Below are 25,829 nucleotides of genomic sequence, written 5' to 3'. Positions count from 1 at the left end.
ATCAGTTCCCAGAATCAAGGGGCTCACAGCCACCGGTTAACTCCAGTTCTAGGGGGTCCAACGCTCTTTTCCGGCTTTTGCGGGCACTAGCACTCACATAGCATTCATTCTCACATACACGTTAACAAAATTCTTTTTAAAAGATTAAAGAGGAGAAATGAAAAAAAGAAAAAAAGAAAAGGCCATTTGGTTTCCTCCTCCTCCTCCTCCACTTAACGACCTCCACCGGTTTGCAGAGGTCCTGCCCGTTCTCCCGCCCTCTGCCACTCAGGCCGCTCCGCCCGAGTGCGCAGGCGCGAGGCCGGAGGCTGGGCCGTGGTTTCCTAGGAGACCGTGCAGCAGCTGCTCTGCGGTTGGCCCCCGGTGAAGATGGGGGTGGAGCCCGAGGAGGAAGGCGGCCCCGCGGAGGAAGAAGACGCCGCTCGCGCCATGGAGCCCTTGGACGTGGGGGCGGCGGGCAGCTCGCGGGGTGGGCGGCCCCGCCCCGGTGATGGCGGGAAAGGAAGGGAAGGCTGGGAAGGGCGGGCGCCCGGGGCGGTCGTTGGGGCGCGGCCTCTCGGTCCCGCCAGGGCCTGGGGAGTGCGGGCACTCTGCGCCCGGCTCCTGCACGCTTGGCCGACCCTGCATATTCCTGCACACATGGGGAAGGGTGCACCTGTCTCCTTGGGGGCGGGCAGGCTTTCCTGACCTCCCGAGGGGGACCCCTGATGCTTCCGGCGGTTTCGAGTCGGAGAATAGGAGGACCTTGGCGTCCCTTTAGGCGTAGAGACCTGGCCTCAGTCCAGGTAGGAAAGGATGGCCCCGGATCTAGCAAGCTGGCTGGAGTCCCGAGGTGACCCACTTCCACCCCAGCCTTGTGGCTCCAGGCCCGGCGTTGGATTTCCATTCCCTGACACCCCTACCCCCCCAATGAACAGAAAAGTTGTGGCATACGTCTTATTTCCCTACTATCAATATCTCTAATATCTCCTTGATACATATATCAAAATGTCAAAATTAAAGTCAGTACACAACTAATCCCCTGGAGGACACACTGAATTCAGAATTTGTCAGTTTTCCTACAAATGTGCTTTTCCTAGCCCAGGGTTGCATTTAGGCTGTTTTGTTCCTAACTAGAGAAGGGAACTGTTCCTATTACCCGGTTTACCACCCATAACATAAACTGCTATTTACTCACTGGCCCCAAGGTATCAGGCACATCCTTGACCCTAGTTTTTGAAATCAGATAACTCTGTTTTTAAACTCGGTGATTAATTATTTGTTGTCTGTTGTGCCTCAGGCACTGTTCTGGGCACTGGGGACTTCAGAACAGGAAATCTTATTCTCATGGGAGCTAAGTTTAGTGTCCTGGAACCCACAGGTTGTGTTGTGCCGTTTGATTATCTTTTTTTAAATAAACAGGCCACGTTGAGTAATTCTCAAGTTGGTTGAAAATAACATTGTTACAACTTACTGTTTAAAACTTTCTAAAAAAAAAAACTTACAATAGTACTAGCTTTTGTGCCAGTTCATTATTGATCGAGGGTTTCTCCCTTAAATTAACTACTCTGAGGAGGGAAAAAATGAAGTACCTGAAGAAGTGCTGGTTAGTTAAACAGGACTGAAGACATTTTTTATTGATGGGGCTTCATGCCTTTATGATTTGTAGATACTTTGGGGTATTCAAAAAGTTGGCATTTGGCACATCATAAAATTCAAGTGGAAAAACTCTTCCAGTCACTGTACATTCTTTTCCAGATAAAATGTTTTAAGGATCTGTTAGTTGCTCACTGATGATAAGCAGCTTGAATATATTTGTTCTCTTTGTGTATTGTGCAGCAGTTTTTGATCGAGGGGTGCCAACACGAATCTCTTCATCCAGAGTCATAGTCCATGTGGATCTTGATTGCTTTTATGCCCAAGTAGAAATGATCTCCAATCCAGAATTAAAGGACAAACCTTTAGGTAATCCATATTGATGGTGTCTTTGTTGGGTGGTGATAAAATGAGCTTCAAGCATGATTTATTTTTTTCCCCGATTTATTAACCATATTAAGACAGTTCTTGGAGTCCATTCTTAGGGACTTGATCGGCAGTCGTATTTGCTCTGGTACCAAGAGTGAGTGTACCAAGTCTTGCCCCTTTAATAAACATGACCACACTAGCATGGGTGGTACATGCACAGAAACCAGAATGAGCTCTGAATAGATGTCGTGGCTCCCCTCTGTAGGCATGTGCCTTCAGTAAGGAAAACAGCCTTTCCTTCACGCCTGTGGGGAGGATCTTTTAGTGTAAGCATAGAGGGCAGTGCTTGCTTCCTGCTTTCATCTTGGGCCTGGCTGGGTTTTCCAAGTCTTCCCTGAAGAACAAAGGGATGACTAGGTTTTAGTTCTCTGAGGTGAGGCTAAATCTTTAAACTTTCCCAAGAGGTCAAGGATTTAAATTAGGAGATCAGGTTTTTTTGTTTTGTTTTTCCTTCTGAAATCATTTCTAGTTAGCACAAGATGCCCAGTAGTTACTTTGTACTAAAAGGTATTGAATGATTAAGATGTAGCAGTAGTGGTTATCCTGAACTGAGGAGTGTGAGTGCTCAGTCAGCTTTTATTTATAAGTGTGCAACCAACTCAGGCCAAAACATGCTGTGGGGAGTCCTTTTAGCTAAGGAGTTTACCAGTCTGACCTTTTTATGTACTTACTGAGACTTTTAGGCATTATCAGATATGTGAAAGATGTATCTGCAAAACTAATTTTGATTTGTCTTTGTATAGATTTTTTTCTTTTCCATACATTCTACATACACAGACGAATGTGACTTACAGTGTCATGAAGCAATCAACTTGTATAAAAAGAGAAAAGCAAATCATTTTAGCAATCTTAAATGTCTGGTGATTTTTTTTTTAATGTATTCTGTAGGTAGTCATATTGATGTCAGTTTTTAAAGGAAGCCCAAAATATTTCCTCATGGTATAATTACAAATTATTATGAGCTATAGTTCATTGCTAAGGTTCTTAGTGGGACAAGATCTCTTATGATTGCTGCAGTTTGGCTCTTAGAATATTGCTTATATTCATTGGTGGTTTGCTCAGAAGATAAATTCATTGGGCTTATTGTTTGGTAAACATACCCGAGTGTATTACATGACAATATAAATTAATTGGGCTTTGAGTTGTCTAAAAAAGACTCCTTGAAGGATTTAATTTGTTTTATCACTGAAAATTCCTTAGAGTATATTGACTTAATGATAATTTAAATTTGAGAAACACAGCTTCCCTTTTGTGTATGAGTAACTGTCCATATTCTTCTATGCAATTTTTGCTACAATTATTCTGTGTTTTCTTATTTAATACAATTTCTTTCTCCTCTGATTGGAAAAATCTAAAGATAAAAGTTAAGATACGGGAGAATAAAATTGGTATTTTATAATTTGTAAGTGGCCGATAGCTCAATAACCTGATGTTTCGCCGGGTGGTAGTGGCGCATGCCTTTAATCCCGGCACTCAAGTGGTAGAGGCAGGCGGAACTCTGTGAGTTCTAGGCCAGCCTGGTCTACAGAGCAAGTTCCAGAACAGCCAAGGCTACACGGAGAAACTCTGTCTTGATAAAAAAGAAAAAAAAAAAAAGAAAAAAAAAAAAAGGGAAAGAGAATGAAAAGAACAAAAACCCTGATTGATGTTTTCTTAGAATTTTGATAGAGGTTGTTGTTCTTAACTCAGATATCTTTTCATTCTTGTCAAATCCCATTGTGAGCTGGGCACGGTGGTACAATTCTGTGATCCCAGCCCATGCAAAAGGGAGGCAGAGGTGGGAAGAATACAAGTTAGAGGGCAGCTTGGGCTACACGGTGAGTTCAGGGCCTCTGTGGAGGGTAGGGAAGTAGCAAAGCCCCGAAAGCTCTGGACGGAGCAGTGGTGGAGTGCTTGACCAGCATGCACAAGGCTGTGGGTGAGCCTCATTGCTGCAAACAGCTGCAGCAGCAGATAGCATCAAACCAGGAAACTGTATTTTAACATGCTCAATTCGACTTCATTTCCTCAGGTGATACTTAATTTTTTTTATAGGTGTTCAGCAGAAATACTTGGTGGTTACTTGCAACTATGAAGCCAGGAAACTTGGAGTTAAGAAACTTATGACCGTCAGAGATGCAAAAGAAAAATGTCCCCAGTTGGTCCTCGTGAATGGAGAAGACCTGAGCCGCTATAGGGAGATGTCATATAAGGTCACAGGTACAAGTTAGTCACCGCATATTTTAGCATGTGGGATTATTATTCACTATACAAATATTGCTAATAAAGTGCCATATATCTAGTTCTTTTTTCCTAACACTGTAAAAAAACATCAGGCCTTGCTCACTTCAAAAATGATTAAGGAGTTGGCAAGATGGCTCAGTGGATCTGTGCTCTTGATGTTAGGCCCCCCAGCAGAGTTCCATCCCTGGCACCCACATGATAGAAGGAGAGAACTGACTTGGGCAAGTTGTCCTCTGACCTCCACACATACTGTAGCATATACGCCTCTGCCCCCACCAGATAAATAAATGTAATAAATTTTAAGTTATATAAGAAGGTAGCTTTATGTGCTCCAAAATAATTAAATTTAATACAAATACTTAATTTTGTAAGAAGGTATCTTTCAGTATTATAGCTGTGGTGAGAAAATGAATAGTTGAATGTAATTTAAATTCGGTCACGAATACTATTTTATGTAAGTAACAGAAAAATGTAAATAAAGTTTTAAAATATAAAATGGCCAGGCGGTGGTGGCGCATGCCTTTAATCCCAGCACTCGGGAGGCAGAGCCAGGCGGATCTCTGTGAGTTTGAGGCCAGCCTGGGCTACCAAGTGAGTTCCAGGAAAGGCGCAAAGCTACACAGAGAAACCCTGTCTCGAAAAAAACCAAATATATATATATATATATATATATATATATATATATATATAATGAAAATAAATATTGTGAAGAAAGATATTTTTGTGCATATGAAGTTTATGTGTTTGTGTATGTGCATGCACACTAGTGTGTGTGTATGTGTGTGCGCGCCAAAGGTCAATATTAGTGTCTTCTGTTACTGTCCAGTTTTTTAAAAATATACTTGGTATATGCGAATGCCATGGAACTACTGTACTTTTTATCATCTAGTTAGAAGAAGATCCAGGGGTAAGTAAAAGTGACTTCAAAGTTGTAATTAGTGATTAGTTTTCAATTTAATTTCAGAATTGATAGTCCTTTTGAATTCATTCTGAGTTTTGGTTCAGAACATTTTAATGGCTAAATCTTGCCTTGATGCTAGCGATTTGAATTCTTGAAGGTGATGCTACTTCAGCTACTTTATCCTTAGGGAATGTACTGAAGGAAGGATTCATCAAAATACTTCATTGTAGTGTATTTTCAAAACTAGTTTTAAATGTCATTTTGTTTAGTCTATTGCAAGTGCTTGTGGGAAATATAGCTAAAATATATTATCACTTGGTTATACTTTTCTAAGATTGTAATTTATTGCTTGACATCCACTTCAAGATTTTAACTACTTCTAAGCATGGATTTTTTTTTTTAAAGTATGCTACAGATTAAAAAAAAAGTTATAGATGTGGAAGATTGAATTAGATGTAATACTGTGATTAATTATCCTGGGAATATTATTTCTGGATTTTTTCCTTTAATATTGCCTCTACTCAAGTCTGTTAACTGAGGATGTTATCAAAGGTTGTGGGACTGGGCTGGAGATATGGCTCAGTGGTTAAGAGCACTGGCTGCTTGTTCCAGAGAATCTGGGTTCAATTCCTGGCACCCATATGGGTGCTCACAACCATCTGTAACTTTAGTCCTAGGGGATCCAGTGCCCTCTTCTGGCCTCTGCAGGTACCAGGTACAAACATGGTACACAGATGGACATGCATACAAAACATGCAAGCATATAAAGCAGAAATTTAAGTTAAAAATTAAAAAGGTGTGAAGCTGTGTTACATATGTATCATACATAAGGAATACACATTTTTATATGCTGTATTTGGTATTTTAATCATTAAACAGTGAATTCTGTTCTAGTTATAACTTAATTATATCTGTGCTCCAATATTATTTCAATTTAGAATTGTTGGAGGAATTTAGTCCAGTTGTTGAGAGACTTGGATTTGATGAAAATTTTGTGGATCTAACAGAAATGGTTGAGAAAAGACTCCAGCAGCTTCCAAGAGATGAGATTTCATCAGTGACTGTGTCGGGCCATGTTTACAATAACCAGTGTGAGTGCTTCCTCCCTGTTCCCATCATGACCATAACTGTGTGCATCCCATAGTCAGTGAGGTCGCTGACAGGTGCGTGGCCTTTTTGGAGGTATAGTCCTTTTTAGTATCTAAGACAACCCAAATGTTGGTCAGCAGGGTGGAAAGCCAGTAAGATTCCAGATACATCTCTGTACAGCTTTTAAAGCTGATGCAGACCTTGCTGTATAGAACAAACACATGAGTGTATAGAGAGCTAGATTTTATATTTCAAGTAAAAATTGCCTCATTCCTCACTACTTTTTCTTCTTCTATATAAGTGACTTATTGAAATGGGTCTTACTATGTAGCCTGGCTGGCCTGGAACTTCTTTGTTGACCAGGATAGCTTTGAACTCAGAGATCAGCTCACCTCTGCCTCCCAAGTGCCTGGCTCCACACAGATTTAAAACCAATTTCTTTCCAATGAGTTTAGACATTGGCAGCATCATGGTGTGAGCAGTCTTGTCTGTTATAGACAAACCAGTTATTATTTTGGCACATTTATTTTGTCTTTTCTCCCAACTGTGCGCTCGCTCTGAGCTAGGCTGATCAATGAGCTATGAGGGAGTAAATTATAGGCCCTGTGACAGTCATCCCGGATTCTTTGAGCATGAGCCCTAAAGGATAAAAATGGGTCCATATAACAACTGTTCCACACCAAAGAAAATGTGTCTATAATTTCCCTATATATAATGTCATAAACAGATCTTCTAACTTGTGAGCCAGTCAGACATGGGTTTTTATTAGGGTGTTCAGGTAATGCATGAATACATATTTATTTCTTGGTAATATGAAAAATACACATAATTTCTTGGTAATACTTATTTATTGGTAAATGTGAATAAAAGTTTTATGCACATCAGCGGAACTTCTTTTGAGCAGTGTTTTCATAGTCTGTTAATGATTAAGCACTTCCAGCATGTGTTCATTATCACAGACCCTAGGTATCTGATCACTTTGTAGAAACCTATGAAGAACTAAAGAAATAGGTAGAAGGGTGGTGGGGGATGGGCTGGATACAAACAAAATCCTGGGCTTGTTAAAGCTTTTCGTGGAAAAGACAATGAGTGTTTTTGTGGTAATAACATTGTCATTATAGCGGTAAACCTGCACAACATCACCCACGTGAGACTTGTGGTTGGATCGCAGATTGCGGCGGAGATGCGGGAAGCCATGTATCATCAGCTTGAGCTCACTGGCTGCGCTGGAGTGGCTCCCAACAAACTTTTGGCCAAGTTAGTTTCTGGTGTTTTTAAACCAAATCAGCAAACAGTCTTGTTACCTGAAAGTTGTCAAGATCTCATTCACAGTTTGAACCACATAAAGGAAATGCCTGGTAAGACAAATACATTTGAAGACTGTATATTTATTGGCTTTGCTGTAGTTTCTTTATGCATTTAAGTCCTAGAGGCACACACTTGACTTTTGGAGAAAAACCAAAAAACCTGAAATGTTTTCTGGAACAAATCTATATGAAGCTATATGTGAAAGTACTTTTCCATGTAAGGTTCTGAGTGGTGCCCTGGAGCCATATGGTCCCATACTTACAGTCTCCGTACGTTTCACAGAGAGGGGAGTTCATTGTTTGCAATGTCTCTTTGTAGTAGGTCTTTCTCATCAGACTTCCTTTGAACCGCCAGCCTCCGAATAATGACACGGAGACTTATTAATTATGCAAGCTTGGCCTTTAACTTAGTCTTGTTCCCAACTAGCTCTTCTAACTTAAATTCCCGTTTCTATTAGTCTATGTTCTGCCACGCAGCTCTTTACCTCTCTCCATTCTCCCTGGCATCTCCATGAGCCTAGATTCATCCCCCTGAGTTCCTCTCTCTGCCTGCCTAACCTCTCCTGACTATCTATTGACCATTCAGCTTTTTATTAAACCAATCATAGTGACACATCTTCACACAGTGTAAACAATATTCCACAACATCTCTTTGTGGACCTTGTATGTATAGTGGCACAGTGAACTTCCAGAAGCTTCTAGGCCAACCCTTGCATTTAAAAAAATGTTTTTTTGTGTCTTCTGTATTTTTGTGTGTATGTGTTTGTGTGTGTACAACTGTGTACCGAGAGGTCAACCTCAAGTATCTTTGTCATTCCATATTTTTTTGGGACAGTGTCTCTCACTGAACCTGAGCTCATGGATTGGTGGGATCCTCCTGTTTCTACCTTCCCACTTCTGGGGTTATGGTTATGCACCAGAGCTCATGGCTTTTTATGTGGATGTTGGGGGTGTGAACTGAGGTCCTAGTATTAGTGCAACAAGCACTTTACCTAACTGAACCATCTTCCAGTCCCCGAGCTCCTCATTTTAAGGACAAGTGACCTACTCAGTAGTCATGGACAGATAGGCTATTAATATTAATGAGTATGTTAAAGTTCATTTTTGTAGGGATTTAGGAATAAGATGGGAAAATGGATTTCTGAGACAACAGAAACTTCACCATAAGTGATATAACTTCCTTTTTTAGACCAATGTTGGTATGATTTAATTTGTTTTATGTCCTGACTTACCTTCTTGAATACAGTATAATGGAAATCTTGAGTTTGTTCTGAAGAAGCATGTTAGATGTTAGTTTGTAATCAACTGAGATCTCTATACTCATACAAAACATTCTTGCTTGAATTAATCTTTTAGTTAAGGTATCTGTGTTTTGTTTTGAGACAGGGTCTCCTGTAGCCCAGGCTGGCCTGGAACTTGTAGCTGAGGATGGCCTTGAATTACCGGTCCTTTACGGCCGCATCCTGAGTTCTGCAACCACACCTGGTTTCATGCAGTGCTGGGGATAAAAGCCAGGCCTTCCCGGAAGCTAGCCAAGCACTCGGCCAGCTGAGCCTGCATCCCCAGCCCTCAGCTGTGCTTCTTGTACACTTTTACCTTTTCTTTTATTCTAATTGTCAGTCTTTAATTCCGCTGTAAAGTGATCTGTCACTCCATTTTAATAATTCCCCCTACATGCCTGTTTCCTGCACTTTACTGCTTTTACTTGGAAAGGAAACCGGATTATTATTTTTAAATGAAATAAAAAAAAAAAACATTTCATAGCTTATTTCTCCTGTCCATAAAATATGACTAGTTTAATGGAGTTTGGTTAGCAGGAAAATTTTTGCATTTTTTTTTCTTTTAGTTTGTCCTGGATGGCAAGTATTACTTAGTGTGACTGCGGGTTCCTGGGTAGTGTGACATTTATGAATTTGCCTGGCAGTCCTAATTGGTACAGTGCAGTCTTTTTTTTTTTTTTGCATACATGAATTATTATTTATTTTTGAGTTTTTCCACAGTATCACATCACAGGCTATAAAAAGTATGTTTTATTCAGACAGAACACAATGGCTATCTCTTAGATGATGCTACATGTTAGGAGGGCTTCAAAGAAGTTTGTATAACTCGAGAGCCCTGAGTGGAAGAAAATCAATGTATTTTGTAATGAGGTTTGATCTTAGTAAAGTATTAAGGAACTTATCATATGGTGGAAACATTATTAATATTTAGAGTAGTTTTATTTTCAGAAGCAAAGCCTCGGTAACACGATGCATTTCTGTTGTTCAGGTATTGGCTATAAAACTGCCAAACGTCTTGAAGTACTGGGAATCAACAGTGTCCATGATCTCCAGACTTTTTCAATCAAAACATTAGAAAAGGAATTAGGAATTTCAGTTGCTCAGCGCATCCAGAAGCTCAGTTTTGGAGAGGATAACTCTCCTGTCACACCGTCAGGACCCCCTCAGGTACGTACTTGAGCATGGTGTTTATTTTATGAGGTGCTGGCTATGATGCCACTTAAGATAAAGATGTGTGGCTTCAGTATTCACTACCCTAGTTTGCTTTGCTGCTTGTACGTGATCCCTTCCCCATGAGAGGTGATTTATGTGAGATCTGAAATTGAAACCTGCCTGTCGGTAGTTTTAAATCGTTACCTATTTTCTTTTTACTACTGCCTTAAAATCCTGACACACACACAAACACGTGAAGAAAACATTTTTATCTTTTAAAACTATCTTTGTTTTCAGAATAATCCAGAGGCTTGGCGAATGGGTAAGGTATAATTATCCAGTTAGTGTGGGTTTTTTCTTATATGCCAGGCACTTTGGAAAGTGCTCCACATATTTGGTGCATTTAATTTTCACCATAAACCTTGGAGATAGACAGTGCTATGGATTCATACCTTCCTTCCTGCCTCCCTTGCATCCTCTTTCCTCCCTTAAGAGTAGGGCACTGTACCTTCAAAGGTTAAATAACTTACCCAAGTAGAGACTCAGAGTTTTAGGGCAATAGGAGCCTTGCTGTGGTCCTATAGAGAGACTGGAGTTGGTCCTAATGCTTTCAGATTTCATGACTTGTGCACAGCAACTGCACACACTGAGAGTTAAGGAAAAAGAGAACCGCGTGTTAAGTTAGGCCCTAGCATAAGGTGGTAAAGATGATTTGGCGCAAGCACTGTGTTTGAGTTTCTATTAATTGATACTTCTGTGGTAGTCCTTTAGTGAAGAAGATACATTTAAAAAGTGTTCGTCGGAAGCAGAAGCTAAAGCTAAGATTGAAGAACTACTTTCCAGCCTTCTGAACAGGTATTTCTCATTTTACCTTGTCATCCTTTATATTCATCCTGTACGCACCACATGGGAAAAACGACCTCATGTTCTATGTTGGGTTTTACAGATTAACTGTATGCAAGCTAGATCATTTGCTATCAGATTTCTCTCATCACGTGGTCTTAATTAAAATTACCTACTTCTGTTAGTCTTCATTCACACAACATGGTGGTTATGTTGATCTTAAGCATTTCTAATATTCCTGGATTTGTAGTCTTTAGGTGAGAAGGACATTTTAAAACTTCTGTAACTATTGCATAGCCTCTGCTCCTGACATCATAATGACTCGCTTTTCAGCTAAATTAGGGAAGATGCAGAAAAGAGGAATTCTGCCCCAGTTCTAACACTCCTTATGTAGTCCTGGGTGTTCGGGTTCGTGATGGTTCAGAACAGGAAGATGCCGAGGTGGCAATGCTAGAGAAAGCAGTGGAAACCTCCTTTTCCCCTAGCCTCAGATTGTTGAAAAGATGGTGGAGTCAAAGGAAGGGATGGCTGAATGGGGCCGTGCGTGGGTAGATCCGAGTGTGCTCAGGGACTCTGGCCTGGGAGTTAACAATGATGTGTCAACTGGGGTCTAAATATGCAAACATACAACGTAAGCTGAACAAGAAATGTTTCCTGGTGCTCCTTGTTATCTTTGAAATGTGCACTTTTCATTTCTCACAAGAAAATGTTACTCTTCTATCACTTCATCTCCTTAGAAGTATCTCACATTGGTTTAGAACATGTGTACTTCTGGAATGATCCGAGGAAGACTATCCATATAGAGATGACACAACTTGATGCTTGTCTCAGAAAACAGATGATCCGAAGTTGCCTTCCATATTGCTGTCATGAGCAGCTTGCCTCATGTCTGGAGCAGAGCCATGCAGCTCACTGTTGGCTGCATGCTCAAGGCTGTGCATGACTCAGCTCCAGTGATGTGGCTCATTCTGTTCTGGGGAGTCTGCTGCTGAAACTGGGTCATCACTCCGCCTCAGCTCACGAGTACTCGGAAATGTGTGGCTGTGGAGAAGGGCCCTGCATAGAAAAACCACAGGAAGTGTGTGTTGTATACAAGTGCTTGGCCTTGAGGACTCAATCCTGAAGAGAGCCGGTGCTCTAAACCTCTGAGACACCAGCTGTTCGCATCTGTCCATGTCTTGCTTGCCAGTGCCCCCAACACCACACCGCAGCACCTTGTTTTGATGAAGGAGGGATAATAGAATTTAAGTGACTGGTGTAAACATCGTTTCATATATCTTGGGTCTGTGTGTGAAATACATTTTTCTTCTAGAGAATCTATTGATTAATCCTATGGGTAGGAAAGGAAGGTAAGCTGTATTTTAAAAAGCCATCCTCTGGGCACTAGTTTAAAATTGCTTTCAGCTTTTTCCTCGTGTCCTGTTGAGTGGACCTTAAGTCCAGTCAGGCAGCTGTTGGCTATCACCAAAATATAAGCACCACCATTACACCATTTCTAAAACATGGCCAGTCTAGTCATAGTTTAGGTTCAACCAGGCTACAGCTGGTTAGCACGACTAGATGCTCCCTTCCCTTGCCAGTTTGCATTGTACTTTCTGATACTGGGAGCGCCACACCTCAGGGATGAGGCTTCTGGATCAGTTCCAACTCTGTTACTCCCAAGACCGGTGTCCAAAGCGCACGGTGTCTTCAGAAATAGGCCCTTACCATAAAATTCTGGGAGGCAGTCTAGGGAAACAGCAATAGCCTGTATGGTTTTGAAAATTTTGGACTGTCCTGACCAGTAACTTGGGAGGAGGTTTCTCATGCATGCTACTGGAGTTTTTGTTAGACTATGGCTCTTGGGGGCCATTACTGCTCCAAGTGTTATAACGTCTTTAAATCATATATATATATATATATATATATATATATATATATATATATATGTGTGTGTGTGTGTGTGTGTGTGCATATATATGCGCATATATACTTTATATAGTTTATGTGTATTGCATATATATATATATATATAATTTTAGGTGAATATAAGATATTTTCCTGTATGTCTTTTTTTTTTTATTATATCCATTCTCCCCCCCACCAACTCTTCCGACACCCTCCTGCCATATCCCTTTTAGTTCGTGTCCTCTACTTCTGCTGACTCCCTCAGGAGCCATCTATTGCCTGCAGCTTCCTGTCTTAGGGTTTCTATCACTGGGAAGAGATACCATGACCATGGCAACTCTTAAAAAAAACAGAACATTTAATTCAGGTGGCAGCTTACAGTTTCAGAGGTTTAGTCCATTATCATGGCCGGGAGCATGGCAGCATTCAGGCAGACATGGTGCTGACTACATCTTGGTTAGAAGGCAACTGGAAATGGACTGGGACACTGGGCCTGGCTTGGGCATATATGATACTTCAAAGCCCTCCTCCACAGTGACACACTTCCTCCAACAAGACCACACCTACTCCAACAAAGCCACACCTCCTAGGAGTGCCACTCCCTATGAGAATATGGGGGTCATTACATTCAAACTACCACACTCCCCAACTGGGAGAGGGGCTGTGTAACCCCTTCTGCTGTCCAGCCGAGACCACTGCTCTGGTCTTGTGTAGGCAGTCATAACTCTTAACAGCTCATGGCTGCATAGCCCTGCCTGGCCAGAAGACGTGATTTTGTAACCGTCCTCCCCGGCCTCTGGCTCTCACTGTCTTCTCCCTCTTGGGCACCGCGCCCTTTGCCCTGGCATGGGGGTTTTGTTGTCGATGCCATATTTGGGGTGGGGCACACCACAGGCACTTTCAGTCTCTGCACTTGGTCCATTTGTGATCCTCTGAAATGACCTCCAAAGTCAGCTACAAAAGGAAGCTTCTTTGCTGTGGGGTGAGAGCTGCATTCATCTATGGGTATACAGATAAGTATTTAGAAGACAATTAGATGTTATACCAGCTTTTGTTGTTGTTGTCTTGTTTTGTGTTTTTCAAGACAGGGTTTCTTTGTATAGTCCTGGCTGTCCTGGAACTTGCTTTGTAGATCAGGCTGTCTTGGAACTCACAGAGATCTACCTGGCTCTGCTTCCTGAGTGCTGGGATTAAAGGCACATGCCACCACTGCCTGCAACGTTATAGCAGTTAAATGAGATGGTAGGTCTTCCTCTAGGGTCTGTGACCTCTCCAGCCAGAGGTTTTTGGCTGGTCTTAAAGCACAAGGCATGAAGTTCCTCTGTTCAGCAGACTTTAAGTCCAACTTCATATCTAATGCCAGTGAAGGAATGGATTTGCCAATGAGAGTGAGAGCACGCAGGCAAAGAGACAGTCAGCTTCCTTCTTCCACGTCCTCTCTATAGGCTGCGAGCAGAAGGTGTGGCCCAGTTGAATTCAGTCCTTCCTCATCCCTCTATATCCAAGCTTTCTTGTCCTCTCTTCTTCATGTTATACTGTACCCACATGTACATTTGGCTAGATTCTGCATATGAGGGAGAACGTGTGGTTTATTTCTTTCTGAGATTATATGACCTTGCTTAATATTGTGTGTCATAAGTTCATCCATTTCTTCCACACGTGCCCCAGATTTTCCTTATCAAGGCCTTTCATTATATGTCCAGGAGTGGAATGGCTGGGTCATATGGTAGATTTGCTTTTAGCTTTCTGAGGAATCTCCACACAGATTTCCATAGTTGCTGTACCAGTTTGTACTCTCATCAACAGTGGATGAGGATTCTCCTTCCTACACATCCTTACTAGTGTTTGTTATCATTTATCTTAATTGTAGCCATTTCTGAGTGAGGGAAGATGAAATGGCAAAGTAGTTAATTTACTTTTCCCTGATTGCCAAGGCTGTTGAAATTTTTTCTTTTTTTCTTTTCCTCTTTCTTTCTTTCTTTCTTTCTTTCTTTCTTTCTTTCTTTCTTTCTTTCTTTCTTTCTTTCTTTCTTTCTTTCTTTCTTTCTTTCTTTCTTTCTTTCTTTCTTCTCTCTCTCTCTCTCTCTCTCTCTCCCTCCCTCCTCCCTCCCTCCCTCCCTCCTTCCTTCTCTCTCTCTCTCTCTCTTTCTTTCTGTGGAAACAGTTTATTTTGCTTCTTTGCCTAAGGGAGGGAAACAGTTCCTCCAAATGGGGAAGACATGGAGGTAGGAGTGTGAGGTGGCCCAAGGCAGGAAGGAGCATGAGGTGGTCGATCCCATCAGTCTGCATTTAGGGAGCAGAGACGAATTTTTTTTTTTCTAAGTGGGGTTGTTTTCTTGATGCTTTGGTTTTTGAGTTCTTTATATATTCTGGCTATTAGTCCTCTGTTGGATCTATAGCTGGCCAACATTCTTGCTGATTTAATAGGTTGTTTTTTAACTATGTTTTGGACTACAAAATAGATCGCTCCATTTCTGATAGCACTTAATTCTGAGTGACTCTCCCATTTTAAATGTCAGAACTTTGCTGTGTTGACTTTGAGATATTTATTTGGGTGTTCTTGAACATGCATTGTTTATTATATGCCGTTTTCTATGGTACATACAGATACCATAGTTACCCCATCTGACACTTCAATAAATAGGTATTCTATCATCTTAAAGACATGTTATCACATTTTATAATCCTGTTTTTCCATTTATAATTTTAGAGTATGCCATGATGGAAGGAAGCCGCATACAATAAGATTAGTCATCCGTCGATATTCTGAGAAACACTGTAATCGTGAGAGTCGACAGTGCCCTGTACCGTCCCATGTCATTCAGAAGTTAGGGACAGGTATGCGCTGGTTATCTAAGGATGTAATTGGCATATTGAACTCTTCAAAAAGTAAACTTTGAATTAGAAACATGCTACATAGAAGTATTTTCCTATGGCATTAAAAAATTACTTGAATTTTACCAGGAATTAACATTAGGAAAACTTTTTAATAGATAATAAAAGTAAATACTCAGTTATTTACTCAGTACATACTTAGTTAAAAATATATCCCAGCTTCAAAGGGTACAAAACTATTGTGTAGAATAATAATTATGTAGAATATATTTAGTAAATAATGTCAAATGATCCCAATTTAGATTTTTAATTTAATCATATAATTTAATTTAGTCATATAAATAATATCATGCTTTGAATATTATTAAGATGCAGGTGCTTATTATATCCTTCAACATTTGACTTAGGAAATTATGATGCAATGACTCCCCTGGTTGATATCCTTATGAAACTTTTCCGAAATATGGTAAATGTGAAGATGCCATTTCACCTTACTCTTCTAAGTGTGTGCTTCTGCAACCTGAAGGCTCTGAACACTGCGAAGAAGGGGCCCATGGATTTCTACCTAACGTCGTCCCTGTCAACCACATCCCACTCTGGCAAGCGCAGCTTTGTGAGTACCCTTACTGCGCCGCTGTGGCAAAGCATGCAATGCACACTTGTATCTAGTGCCACTTGGAGATTCTTTGAGGTGTTAATGTTTGAACGGTTCACTTGTTTGTAGTTCCTATCATAGGATGGCCGCTGGCCTTAAATATATTGTAATCCAAGAGGAAAGTGTAACCATTACAATAAAAGGGACAAGCAGTATGGTGCTTCTGTTCAGGAAGTGTTAACACGCTTTCTAGAGGAATATAAGAATATAAGAATATTGTGGATTGACTTATAAATATAAACATTTCTAGAAATTAACTACCATTGCATTAAGATTGGGATAGTATTATAATAATTGTTAAGCTGTAGTTCAGTGTGTGGACATTTTATGGTACATAAAACTGGAAGGGAAATTCACATGCAAAAATTTTAAGAAAAGTTGTGCAAACTTGGGTTGTGAATGTTTAAGTTTTATATAAATATAGTATTATGCTTAAAGAAATAATATATTTGGGAGCTGGAGAGATGGCTCAGAGGTTAAGAGCAGGGTCTGCTCTTCCAGAGGTCCTGAGTTCAATTCCTAGCAACCACATGGTGGGTCACAACCATCCATAATGAGATCTGGTGCCCTCTTCTGGTGTGCAGGGACACAAGCAGACAGAAAACTATATACATAATGAGCAAAACCATTTTTTTTTTTTTTTTTTTTTTTTTTTTTTTTGGTTTTTTGAGACAGGGTTTCTCTGTGTAGCTTTGCGAGCCTTTCCTGGAACTCACTTTGTAGCCCAGGCTGGCCTTGAACTCACAGAGATCCACCTGGCTATGCCTCCGGAGTGCTGGGATTAAAGGCGTGTGCCACCACCGCCCAGCTACATATATATACTTTTATTTATTTATTTATTTATTTTTGTTTCTTTCTGTTTTTTTCCCAAAGAAATTTTTGGGAAATCAGCCGGTGGTGATCTCTGCATATATTTTTAATAACATTGTATCACTTTAGGTTATACAATTGGATGTTGGAACACATGATTGCTGAGTATGAATATCATGATAAGCTGCACAGTAGTGTAACTCCCCAGGGTAGATTAATCATTTGTAGCTACTTGGCACTGGCAACCAAAGACAGAATGTGTTGAGCAGGTTGGAAATCATTTGTGAGACACTAGCTGTAGGAGTACTTCAGCGGCAGTGACATTGAAGGCATGTCAGCCTCCTAAGTTCTGCTGTTCTCCTTGTGTTCTAGAAAGTGAAAGACACTCACAGTGAAGATGTTTCCAAGGAGAAAGAAGCCACCTGGGATTGTCTCCCAAGTAGAAGAATTGAAAGTATGAGACCTGGGGAGTCACCTTCGGATGCCACATGTCTTTCTAAAGAAAAAGACCCAAGTGACTTTCCATTCCAGGCACTTCCCGAGGGTGTTGACCAAGAAGTCTTTAAGCAACTTCCAGCAGACATTCAAGAAGAAATCCTTTCTGGAAAACCTAGAGAAAGTCTTCAAGGGAAAGGAAGCTTAAGTTGCCCACTACATGCCTCTAGAGGCGTGTTGTCTTTCTTTTCTACAAAGCAAATGCAAGGTGGGTCCTTAAGCTCCAGAGATGCTACGTTTACTGGCAAGCAGGGGTTAGCTGTGTCTTCCAGTGAGCCAGGAACATCAGGCTTGAGTACCAGTAGTTCCTCCCATCCATCATGCGGAAAGGATTGTTCCTATTATATAGATAATCGGTTAAAAGATGAACGCATGAGCCAAGGACCTAAAGAGTCTCAAGGATTCCACTTTGCCAATACAAATCCTGCTGTTTCAGTTTTTCATTCATTTCCAAATTTGCAGAGTGAACAACTCTTCTCCAAACACCGCACTGCAGATAGCCACAAGCAGACAGTAGCCACCACCTCTCGTCAAGGACTAGTAGAAAATAAAGAACAAGATTGTGTTGATGAAAAAATTACTTTCCCATCTGACATTGATCCTCAGGTTTTCTATGAGCTACCAGAAGAGGTCCAAAAAGAATTGATGGCCGAGTGGAAGTCAGCTGGAGCAGAGTTCCACTCTGGACATAAATAAGTGTGCCCAGGAAAAGGCCCAGAAAGCAAGGGAGTCATCATTCTCAGATTAGCTTTCCATAAGCTCTTCTTAATTCAAAACTACCATTCTATGATATAGAAATCCCAACATAAGATGTTCCAGATGAAGCAAAAATGGATGCAGGAAGTAAATTCTAGTACAAAGGGGAAAATATCCATAATGTGATAATGTAAAAAAAAAATGTTATCTTCCTGTTATTTCTACAGCTGTTTTATATCATTTTGCAATAAAAGGAATATCATGGTCAACAGTAGGCTATTTACCATAAGTTGTGGGACAGATGTTTATGCCTGCATGCAAAATACAGGTTCATCACAGCACAGTATCTCTATGCTATAGGAAAGAACAGAGTTCTTATTTTTTGTTGTTGTTTTTTTATTTGTTTTTTTTGTGAACAGTGCCATATCTCAAGGTCAGTTCATAACATCCAAGTAGGAAATAATCTTGTCAATTTCAGAAAGATAAATATCTCTGGTCAAATTACATATAATTTAACAAGTTGGTTTGGTTTTTGTTTTTGAAATAATATCCTACTATGTAACCCAGACCAGCCTCGATTTTGTGATCTTTCTGCTTCAGACCCCTGAATTTTAAGACCACATCAGTATGCACTAATCAGCTTTTGAAGAATTTATTTTGTGTGTTCAAGTGTGTGTGTCTGTGTCTGTGTGTGAGTCCATGGAAGCCAGAAATGGGCATGTAATCCCTTGAAGTTAGAGTTGCATGTCTTTGTGAACTAACAAGTATTGGAGCTGGGATCTGAACTCCAGTCCTCTGAGAGAGCTGTAAACACTCTTAACCACTAAGCCATCTCTCTATCCCCATCATTTGCTTTTAAAATAGCAATTGTTGATTTTTCACCCAGTTAGAACATACCACAATGCATTTTGTAAACATTGAATGAATGAATGAACACTGTGGCCTGTTACCTTAGGGATTGTAGGTGAGAGAGATTTGTATGTTGTTGAGCAGTGGTTCTCAACCTTCCCAAGGCTGCCATCCTTTAAAATGGTTCCTAATGTTGTGGTGACTGACAACCGTAAGCTTATTTTTGTTGCTACTTCAAAACTGTAATGTTGCTACTGTTATGAATCATAATGTAAACGTCTGTGTTTTCCAATGGTCTTAGGTGACCCCTATGAAAGTTGCTTGACACCCAAAGGGTTTACAATCCACATGTTGAAAAGAACCATTGTTGTAGAGGAGAGTGGTTGAAGGAACATTATTTACAATTATTAAGGTCAACGTAGACATCAGGAATGCAAGGGGGTGGGTCTATTAACACTCAAAGTCCCTTTCCTTACAGGCAATTTATAGGGTCTAGAAACAATTGATGATGATGTTTAATTGTTTTCATCTCTTGTATATTTGGATGTGATACTAAGATATGTCAACAACAAAGAGATCATTACTAAATGGTGGGTGTTCTCTCCAAAGTTATTTTACTTTTCTCTTTCCTGGCCAATTTAAATACAAGATTTATGATTGAGGATATCTTAAATTTTAAGGATATTTCTAGAATATCAAAGTATCCGTCAGCACTGATTTAGAGGAGTCATCTCAAGGTTGTAATTTTTACAAATACTGTCTAGAGCAGTGGTTCTCAACCCGTGGGTCTCAACCTTTACCTAATCTGCCTTCATCTCCCAAATTCAGGCATATAATAATTTGCACAGTAGTTTGAGATTAGCTAAAACTATTTACCTATTTGTGCTCAAATCCAAAGTTGTTCACCAATCAACTATTTAGAACTAATACAGTATTAACTCACAAGTAGTATTTCACTTTTTGCCATTTTATTTTTTATGTGTTTTTTTTTTAAATTCGTTTTTCAGCATGTATGCATGTGTATCATATGCAGATCTAGTACCTGTGGGGTCAGAATAGGATGCCAGATCCTCTGGAGCTGGAGTTGAAGGTGGTAGGCTACAAGACCAACAAGAGCTATTAACTGCTGAGGCGTCAATCACTCCAGCCCACCATTTTATTTTTGACTATCGTGCAAGGTCTGGAGGGATAAGATTCCATAGGATGGGGAGGCGTGGAGATGGGGGCAGCAGGCTGAGAGACCACACCTTCAAATGCAGACAGAGTCACTACAAGTGAGGTGAGACTATGAACTCTAAAAGCCTGCTCCCAGTGACATCATTTCTGCAGCAAGGCCATGGTGACTTAAGTCTTCAAATGCCTGAGCCCATGGGAGGACATTTCTAATCAAACCATTGTAGCTGGTATCCCTGTGCGTACCTTAACCCCAGCTTCTAAGAGTGCAGACAGGATGTTTGTTGGGGCTTGCTGCCTTCCTGCCTAGCTGAGAAGTATGAGCTCCGGGTTCAAGGAGAGACCCTGCCTCAAACGAACAGGCAGGGAGTGTCAGAGGACACCTGATGTCCCCTTGTGGCCTCCTTGTACAGGTGCACACACCTTGAACACACCTGCCTATGTAATCACACAGACATACACACAAAATATTTTATAAAAAAAATGTATTGTGAATGAAGTAAGAGTAAATCTGGCCCTGGAACAGATTCAAGTCATTGTGAATGAATGGCATGTTCCACTGTGGAAGTAGTTGTGTGAACTCTTATAGTCACAGAACAAAAGAAAGGCACAAATCAGTGTATTTAGATGTTATCTGTCCTGTAGAGACTGTCGCTGCTTCCATCAGATGATGATAGGTATTTGGTGTTCTGAGTGAAGTGGTCCCCATTGGGGGCACCACCACCTTGGCATCACTGTAGTTTAAACACCCTGACCAAGCTGCCGTTTTGAAGTTTTGTGTAGAAGTCAGTTATCGGCTCCTGTCAACCTTGGCTGGATGGTGCCTGTAGATCTTTTCCAACTGGTTTCAGTTCAGTGACTGCACCCCCATGTGACTGTAGAGGGATCAGGCCTAAGAGGTGTCCCTATTTGGTACAGCAATGAAATATTAACAAGATGTCTGCTCTTCCCAGAACCTACTGCTTGGAGTTAGAGAAACTCTTCATGGATGACCTGGTACCACACAAAATGCAAGTCCACTTAGAGTTTCTCTAGAGACAGGGTCTCATTATGCCTGGAACCCACTATGTATACCAGATTGGCTTCCAAGTAACAGGTCTGCTTTCCTCTGCCTCCTGCCTACTGCTGGGATGAAGGGTGTGTGCCACTGCTACTTTCTGTTGTATTATTTGGTTTTCCTTTTCTTTTTCTTTTCTTTTCTCTTTCCTTCCTTCCTTCTTCCCTCCCTCCCTCCCTTCCTTTCTTTTTTTTTTTTTTTTTTTTTTTTTTTTTTTTTTTGGAGACAGGGTTTCTCTGTGTAGCTTTGCACCTTTCCTGGAACTCGCTTTGTAGACCAGGCTGGCCTCGAACTCACAGAGATCTGTCTGCCTCTGCCTCCCGAGTGCTGGGATTAAAGGCGTGCACCACCACTGCCCGGCCACCATTTTTCCTTTTCTGTTCTATGGTTTTCCTTACTTTTGTTCTCTTTTAACATCTTGGGGTAGAATTTTCCATTATATATTTTCCTCTACTGATCTGAAATGTAAACATTACTACAAGGGTTTTACTTACTCTTATATTTGGGGCTGGAGGAGGATCTCAGTGGTTAAGAGCACTTATTGCTCTTTCAGAGAATAGTGCTTGATTCCTAGCACCTACATCAGGGTCACAACTGTTTGTAACTCCAACTCCAGGGGATTCAACACCCTCTTCTGGCCTCTGTGGACATTTGCACACATATAGTGCAAATACATACACTCAGCCCCGCCCCATGCAATCTTTTTTTTAAAAAAAAGTTTAACATACTTGAACATTGTGGTAGTTTGAATGTAATTGGACCCCATAATCTCACAGGGAGTGGAACTATTAGGAGGTATAGCTTTGTTGGAGTGGGTATGGCCTTTTTGGAGGAAGTGTGCCACTATGGGGTGGGCTTTGAGGTTTCCTATGCTCTGAATACTGCCCATTGTTTCAGTTGACTTCCTATTGCCTGCAAGATGTAGTATTCTTAGCTACTTCTCCAGCACCATGTCTGCCTGAATGCTGCCATGCTCCCCACCATGACAATAATGGACTAAACCTCTGAAGCTGTAAGTGAGCCACCCCAATTAAATGCTTTCTTTTTAAGAGTTGCCATGGTCATGGTGTCTCGTCACAATAATAAAAACCCTAAGGCAAACGTAAAAATAATAAATATCTGCTCCCATTTTCCAAACATTGCAAAGATATTGAAATATATTAGTTCTAATCAAGTCTGCTAGTTATTTAATCTCCAAATTAGATATTATTTTGCTGTGGCAAAGGGCATCTGGAAGGCCAGTGACACAGGCAATGAGGAAGACTGTCCTAGGACATGAAAAGACAGACTTTCCTGAAAGACACTGCAAGGTGGCAGTGGGCCGCCTAGAGGACCAGAGAGAGGGAACCATAGTCGAGAATGAGTAGTTATTTTATTTTAAATTGGAGGGGCTATTACTTGGTCATATCTTGTGGGACAATTGGGTGGGGCCCATATCTGGGCATTTTATTTTGTTATCAAGTACATTTCACAGCACAACTACTCGAAAGACTGGCTATTTGGATCGGTAGGGCACATGGCCATTAGTGGTTAGGCTTCAAGTAATTATACAGGACATAAATTACTGCAGTCAGGAGCCAAGCAGATGTGGCCTGATCAATAGTGTAAGGAACATTTCTCCTATACCTACCCCTTGGCCTTTTTTTTTTTTTTTTTTTTTTTGAGACAGGGTCTCTACATAGCCCTGGATGTCCTGCAACTTAGTATATAGACCAGGCTCGCCTAGAACTCAAGAGATCCACCTGCCTCTGCCCCCTGAGTGCTGTGATTAAAGGTGTGCACTGCCATGCCCAATTAACTTTCGTTATTTCATTTTGACATAATATTACGCCTTATTCCCATTTTTTTCCCACCCAACTTCTCTGCTTTGTGCTCCCCCCAAGCGGGCTCCCTTCTCCTAGTGAGTTCACCTGCTTTCTTACTGTGTGCTTCGTTACCCTCTTTGTCTTCACATTCTCCCACCTCCCTAAAGATTTCTCCCTTCTCTTTCCTGTTTGGCAATGTATACACAAACATATTTTTAATTTTAAACATGGTTTGCACATACTAGGGAAATGTGATATTCATCCGAGCTTTGTTCATTTTGCTTAATGATTTCCAGGTGCATTGATTTTCCTGCAAATGGCATTATTTTGTTGTTCTTTACGGCTGTATAAAATTCTATTGGGCATAGGTACCACATTTCTTTTTGTGTGTTCATCTGTTGCTGGATGAAGAGGCTGGGTCCATTTCCAGGCTCTTGTGAGTAGGGTAGCAATAAAGAGGGATGTCCAACTATCTCTGTGGCATGTGGACAGAGTCTCTCCAGTGTATACCTAAAGGTAGACTTGCTGGATTATATAGTGGTTTTACTTTTTGTTGCTTTGAAGAAACTCCATACTGATCTCCATAGTGGCTACAACACTTTTCCTATCAACCAGCAATGTCTAAGGGTTCCTTTTCCCCACACTGCCACATCCTCGTCAGCATTTATTGTCGCTTGTTTTCTTGATATCCTTTGGGACTGGGTGAGATCAAACCTGAGATGAGTTTCAACTTGCATTTCCCCGATGAAGAGGATGTTGAACGCTTTTTCAAAAATTTATTGGCCACTTGCATTTTGTTATTTGAAAACTATAGTTCATTGCCCAACTTACTAATTGCTACGGACAAACAACAGCACAAACAGAATTCAGGCCCCAGCATCAGAGCTAGACAAGGTGGAGGCACTATGAAGAACAGTCAGGGCCTGAGCATCACAGAGAGACAGCATGGCATGGGGGTGTGGGGACTCTGAAGGAAGGAATCAGACTCAAGCAAAATCAGGGTCCCTTCTAAGGGCTCTCTGAGGAAGGGGTGTGGTCCATAGCACAATCCTGCAGTCAGGTTCCTGGATTCCCCAGTAGGAGGCAGGAAAGAGGGTGGGGTGGAGGATGGGTGGCCTCCTAATACCCACTTTGCTATAAATTCCCTTCTGCTGGTGAGAAATTGGGGCAGTTGGAAGTTAGGTAGCTAGAGATTAAGGAGAATGCTCTCAGCAGTGTGCCTGTCAGGGTGAGTGTGTGTGTGTATGGGGGAAGGGGTGGTGGTAGGTGGTGGGGTGGGAGGGTGGAGGGCTGCTACAGGGCTTGTGGCCTGAGCAGCAGCCTGGTCCAGATTCTATGATTGGTTTCCTTTGATATGCAGTCATTTTTTAAAAAAAATATTTTTAAAGTTTAGGTCATTCTGTCAATATTGGGATTCTTTCCTCTGCTTTTCAGCAGAAGATGATCCAATTAGTAAGTTGGGTAATGAGCTATAGTTTTCAAATAACAAAATACAAGTGGCCAATCAAAAGCTTTCGACATCCTCTTCATCAGGGAAATGCAGGGATCCTCTGCTTTGCCTATGCCTATACCCTGAAGTGTCTCCTCCTGTGTCCTGCAGCAGCTTCAGGCCCACCAGGGTCCTTGACCCATTTTGAAGTGAGTTTTGTTCAGGGTGTGAAATGAATCTCTTCTAATTCTACATTTGGAAATCCAGTTTTCCCAGCACCCTTTGAAGAGATGGACTTTTCCCCAGTGTGAATTTTGGCATCTTCGTCAACAGTGGCTGTACTTGCTGTGTGTATAGCTAGATATTCTCTTCTCCTTTCACTGATCTACACATCTGGTTTTGTGCCTGAATCATGCGGCTTTTTTTTTTTTTTTTTTTGTCACTATGGCTCTGTAATGTAATTTGAGGTCACACACAAGCCACAGTACCTCCAGCTTTGCTCTTTCTGCTGAGGATTTCTTTGGCAATTTGGGATCTTTTGTGTTTCAGTATCAATTTTAGGACTGTTTCTCTAGTGTGAAAAATGTTATTGGCATTCTGATGTGATGCTTTTGATCTGTAAATCAATTCCAGAAATACAGCTATGTAGCCATGTTTACAACATTAATTCTGAAAATCCATGAACACGGGAGATCTTTCTACCTTCTGGTGACTGCCATAAGTAGTTAAAGTTATTGGGCCGTGTGTGGAGTGAATTTGAATAGGTAAGCGGTCTATAGCAAACTATGTTGATATGCAATCAATTTTACAATACTATTCAACCTTCCTGGGACTGGCCATTTGGGATCAAGATCCAGAGGCACATAGGAAGAGTTGTGCAGGCTGGCACATCACTGAGTCAATCTTCAGTCAGCCAAGATCTGATAATGTTAAGAGTGGAGGATTTTGCTTTTATTTTTAACCCATCTCCACAGTGTCTCCTCCAGTTTTTATTAAACTTTATATAGTGTATAGCTTCTTGCATCCTTGCTTAGGTTGATTCTTAGGTTTTTTTTTTTTTTTTTTGAAGCTATTGTGAATGTGAAAAATATTGTGATATTTTTCCTGAACTCTTTCATGGCAAGTTCACTATCGGTGAACAGAAAATGTACTGTTTTGTCTGTTGGTTTTTGCATCATGCTGCTTTGCTGAAAAAGTTACCAAGTTTCTGATTTTTGGGGAGTGTCTTTTAAATATAGTGTCACGTCCTTTACAAACAGAGATCTTGATGTGCTCCTTCCCATTTGCATCCCTTTTATTTCCTTCTTTTCTTATTGTTCTACATAAAAGTTCAGTCACT

The 25,829-nt window shown here is 40.9% G+C and overlaps 1 protein-coding gene across 5 annotated transcripts; it reads left to right on the top strand.

Annotated features, from left to right (window-relative positions):
• Positions 1–358: 358 nt before the first annotated feature.
• Positions 359–18,446, top strand: Poli (DNA polymerase iota). 5 transcript variants are annotated; one of them, XM_028864710.2, is made up of 10 exons: positions 359–469; positions 1,822–1,944; positions 4,039–4,203; positions 6,067–6,219; positions 7,339–7,575; positions 9,793–9,971; positions 10,720–10,811; positions 15,397–15,524; positions 15,929–16,134; positions 17,359–18,446. In XM_028864710.2, the coding sequence occupies exons 1-10, from the start codon at positions 370–372 to the stop codon at positions 18,175–18,177; spliced, it is 2,202 nt and encodes a 733-aa protein (XP_028720543.2). In that variant the 5' UTR covers positions 359–369; the 3' UTR covers positions 18,178–18,446. The 5 variants fall into 5 exon arrangements, with proteins under 5 accessions (XP_028720543.2, XP_028720542.1, XP_028720546.1 ...); XM_028864709.2 differs by having other exon boundaries at positions 1,819–1,944; XM_028864713.2 differs by lacking the exon at positions 359–469 and adding an exon at positions 510–785 and having other exon boundaries at positions 1,819–1,944.
• The last annotated feature ends 7,383 nt before the right edge of the window (positions 18,447–25,829 follow it).

This window comes from Peromyscus leucopus, chromosome 19 (genome assembly GCF_004664715.2).
Source record: "Peromyscus leucopus breed LL Stock chromosome 19, UCI_PerLeu_2.1, whole genome shotgun sequence".
NCBI classification, from domain to species: domain Eukaryota; kingdom Metazoa; phylum Chordata; class Mammalia; order Rodentia; family Cricetidae; genus Peromyscus; species Peromyscus leucopus.
Note: the sequence above shows the minus strand (reverse complement) of the source record. Positions and strands in the feature narration are given on the sequence as shown.

Bases quoted from the DNA above. Each gene is read 5' to 3' on its own strand.
- Poli (XM_028864709.2), top strand. From the start codon at position 370: ATGGGGGTGGAGCCCGAGGAGGAAGGCGGCCCCGCGGAGGAAGAAGAC. The intron at 4,204-6,066 runs GTACAAGTTAGT...ATTTCAATTTAG, and splicing joins GATGTCATATAAGGTCACAG to AATTGTTGGAGGAATTTAGT. The intron at 9,972-10,719 runs GTACGTACTTGA...CTTCTGTGGTAG, and splicing joins CACCGTCAGGACCCCCTCAG to TCCTTTAGTGAAGAAGATAC.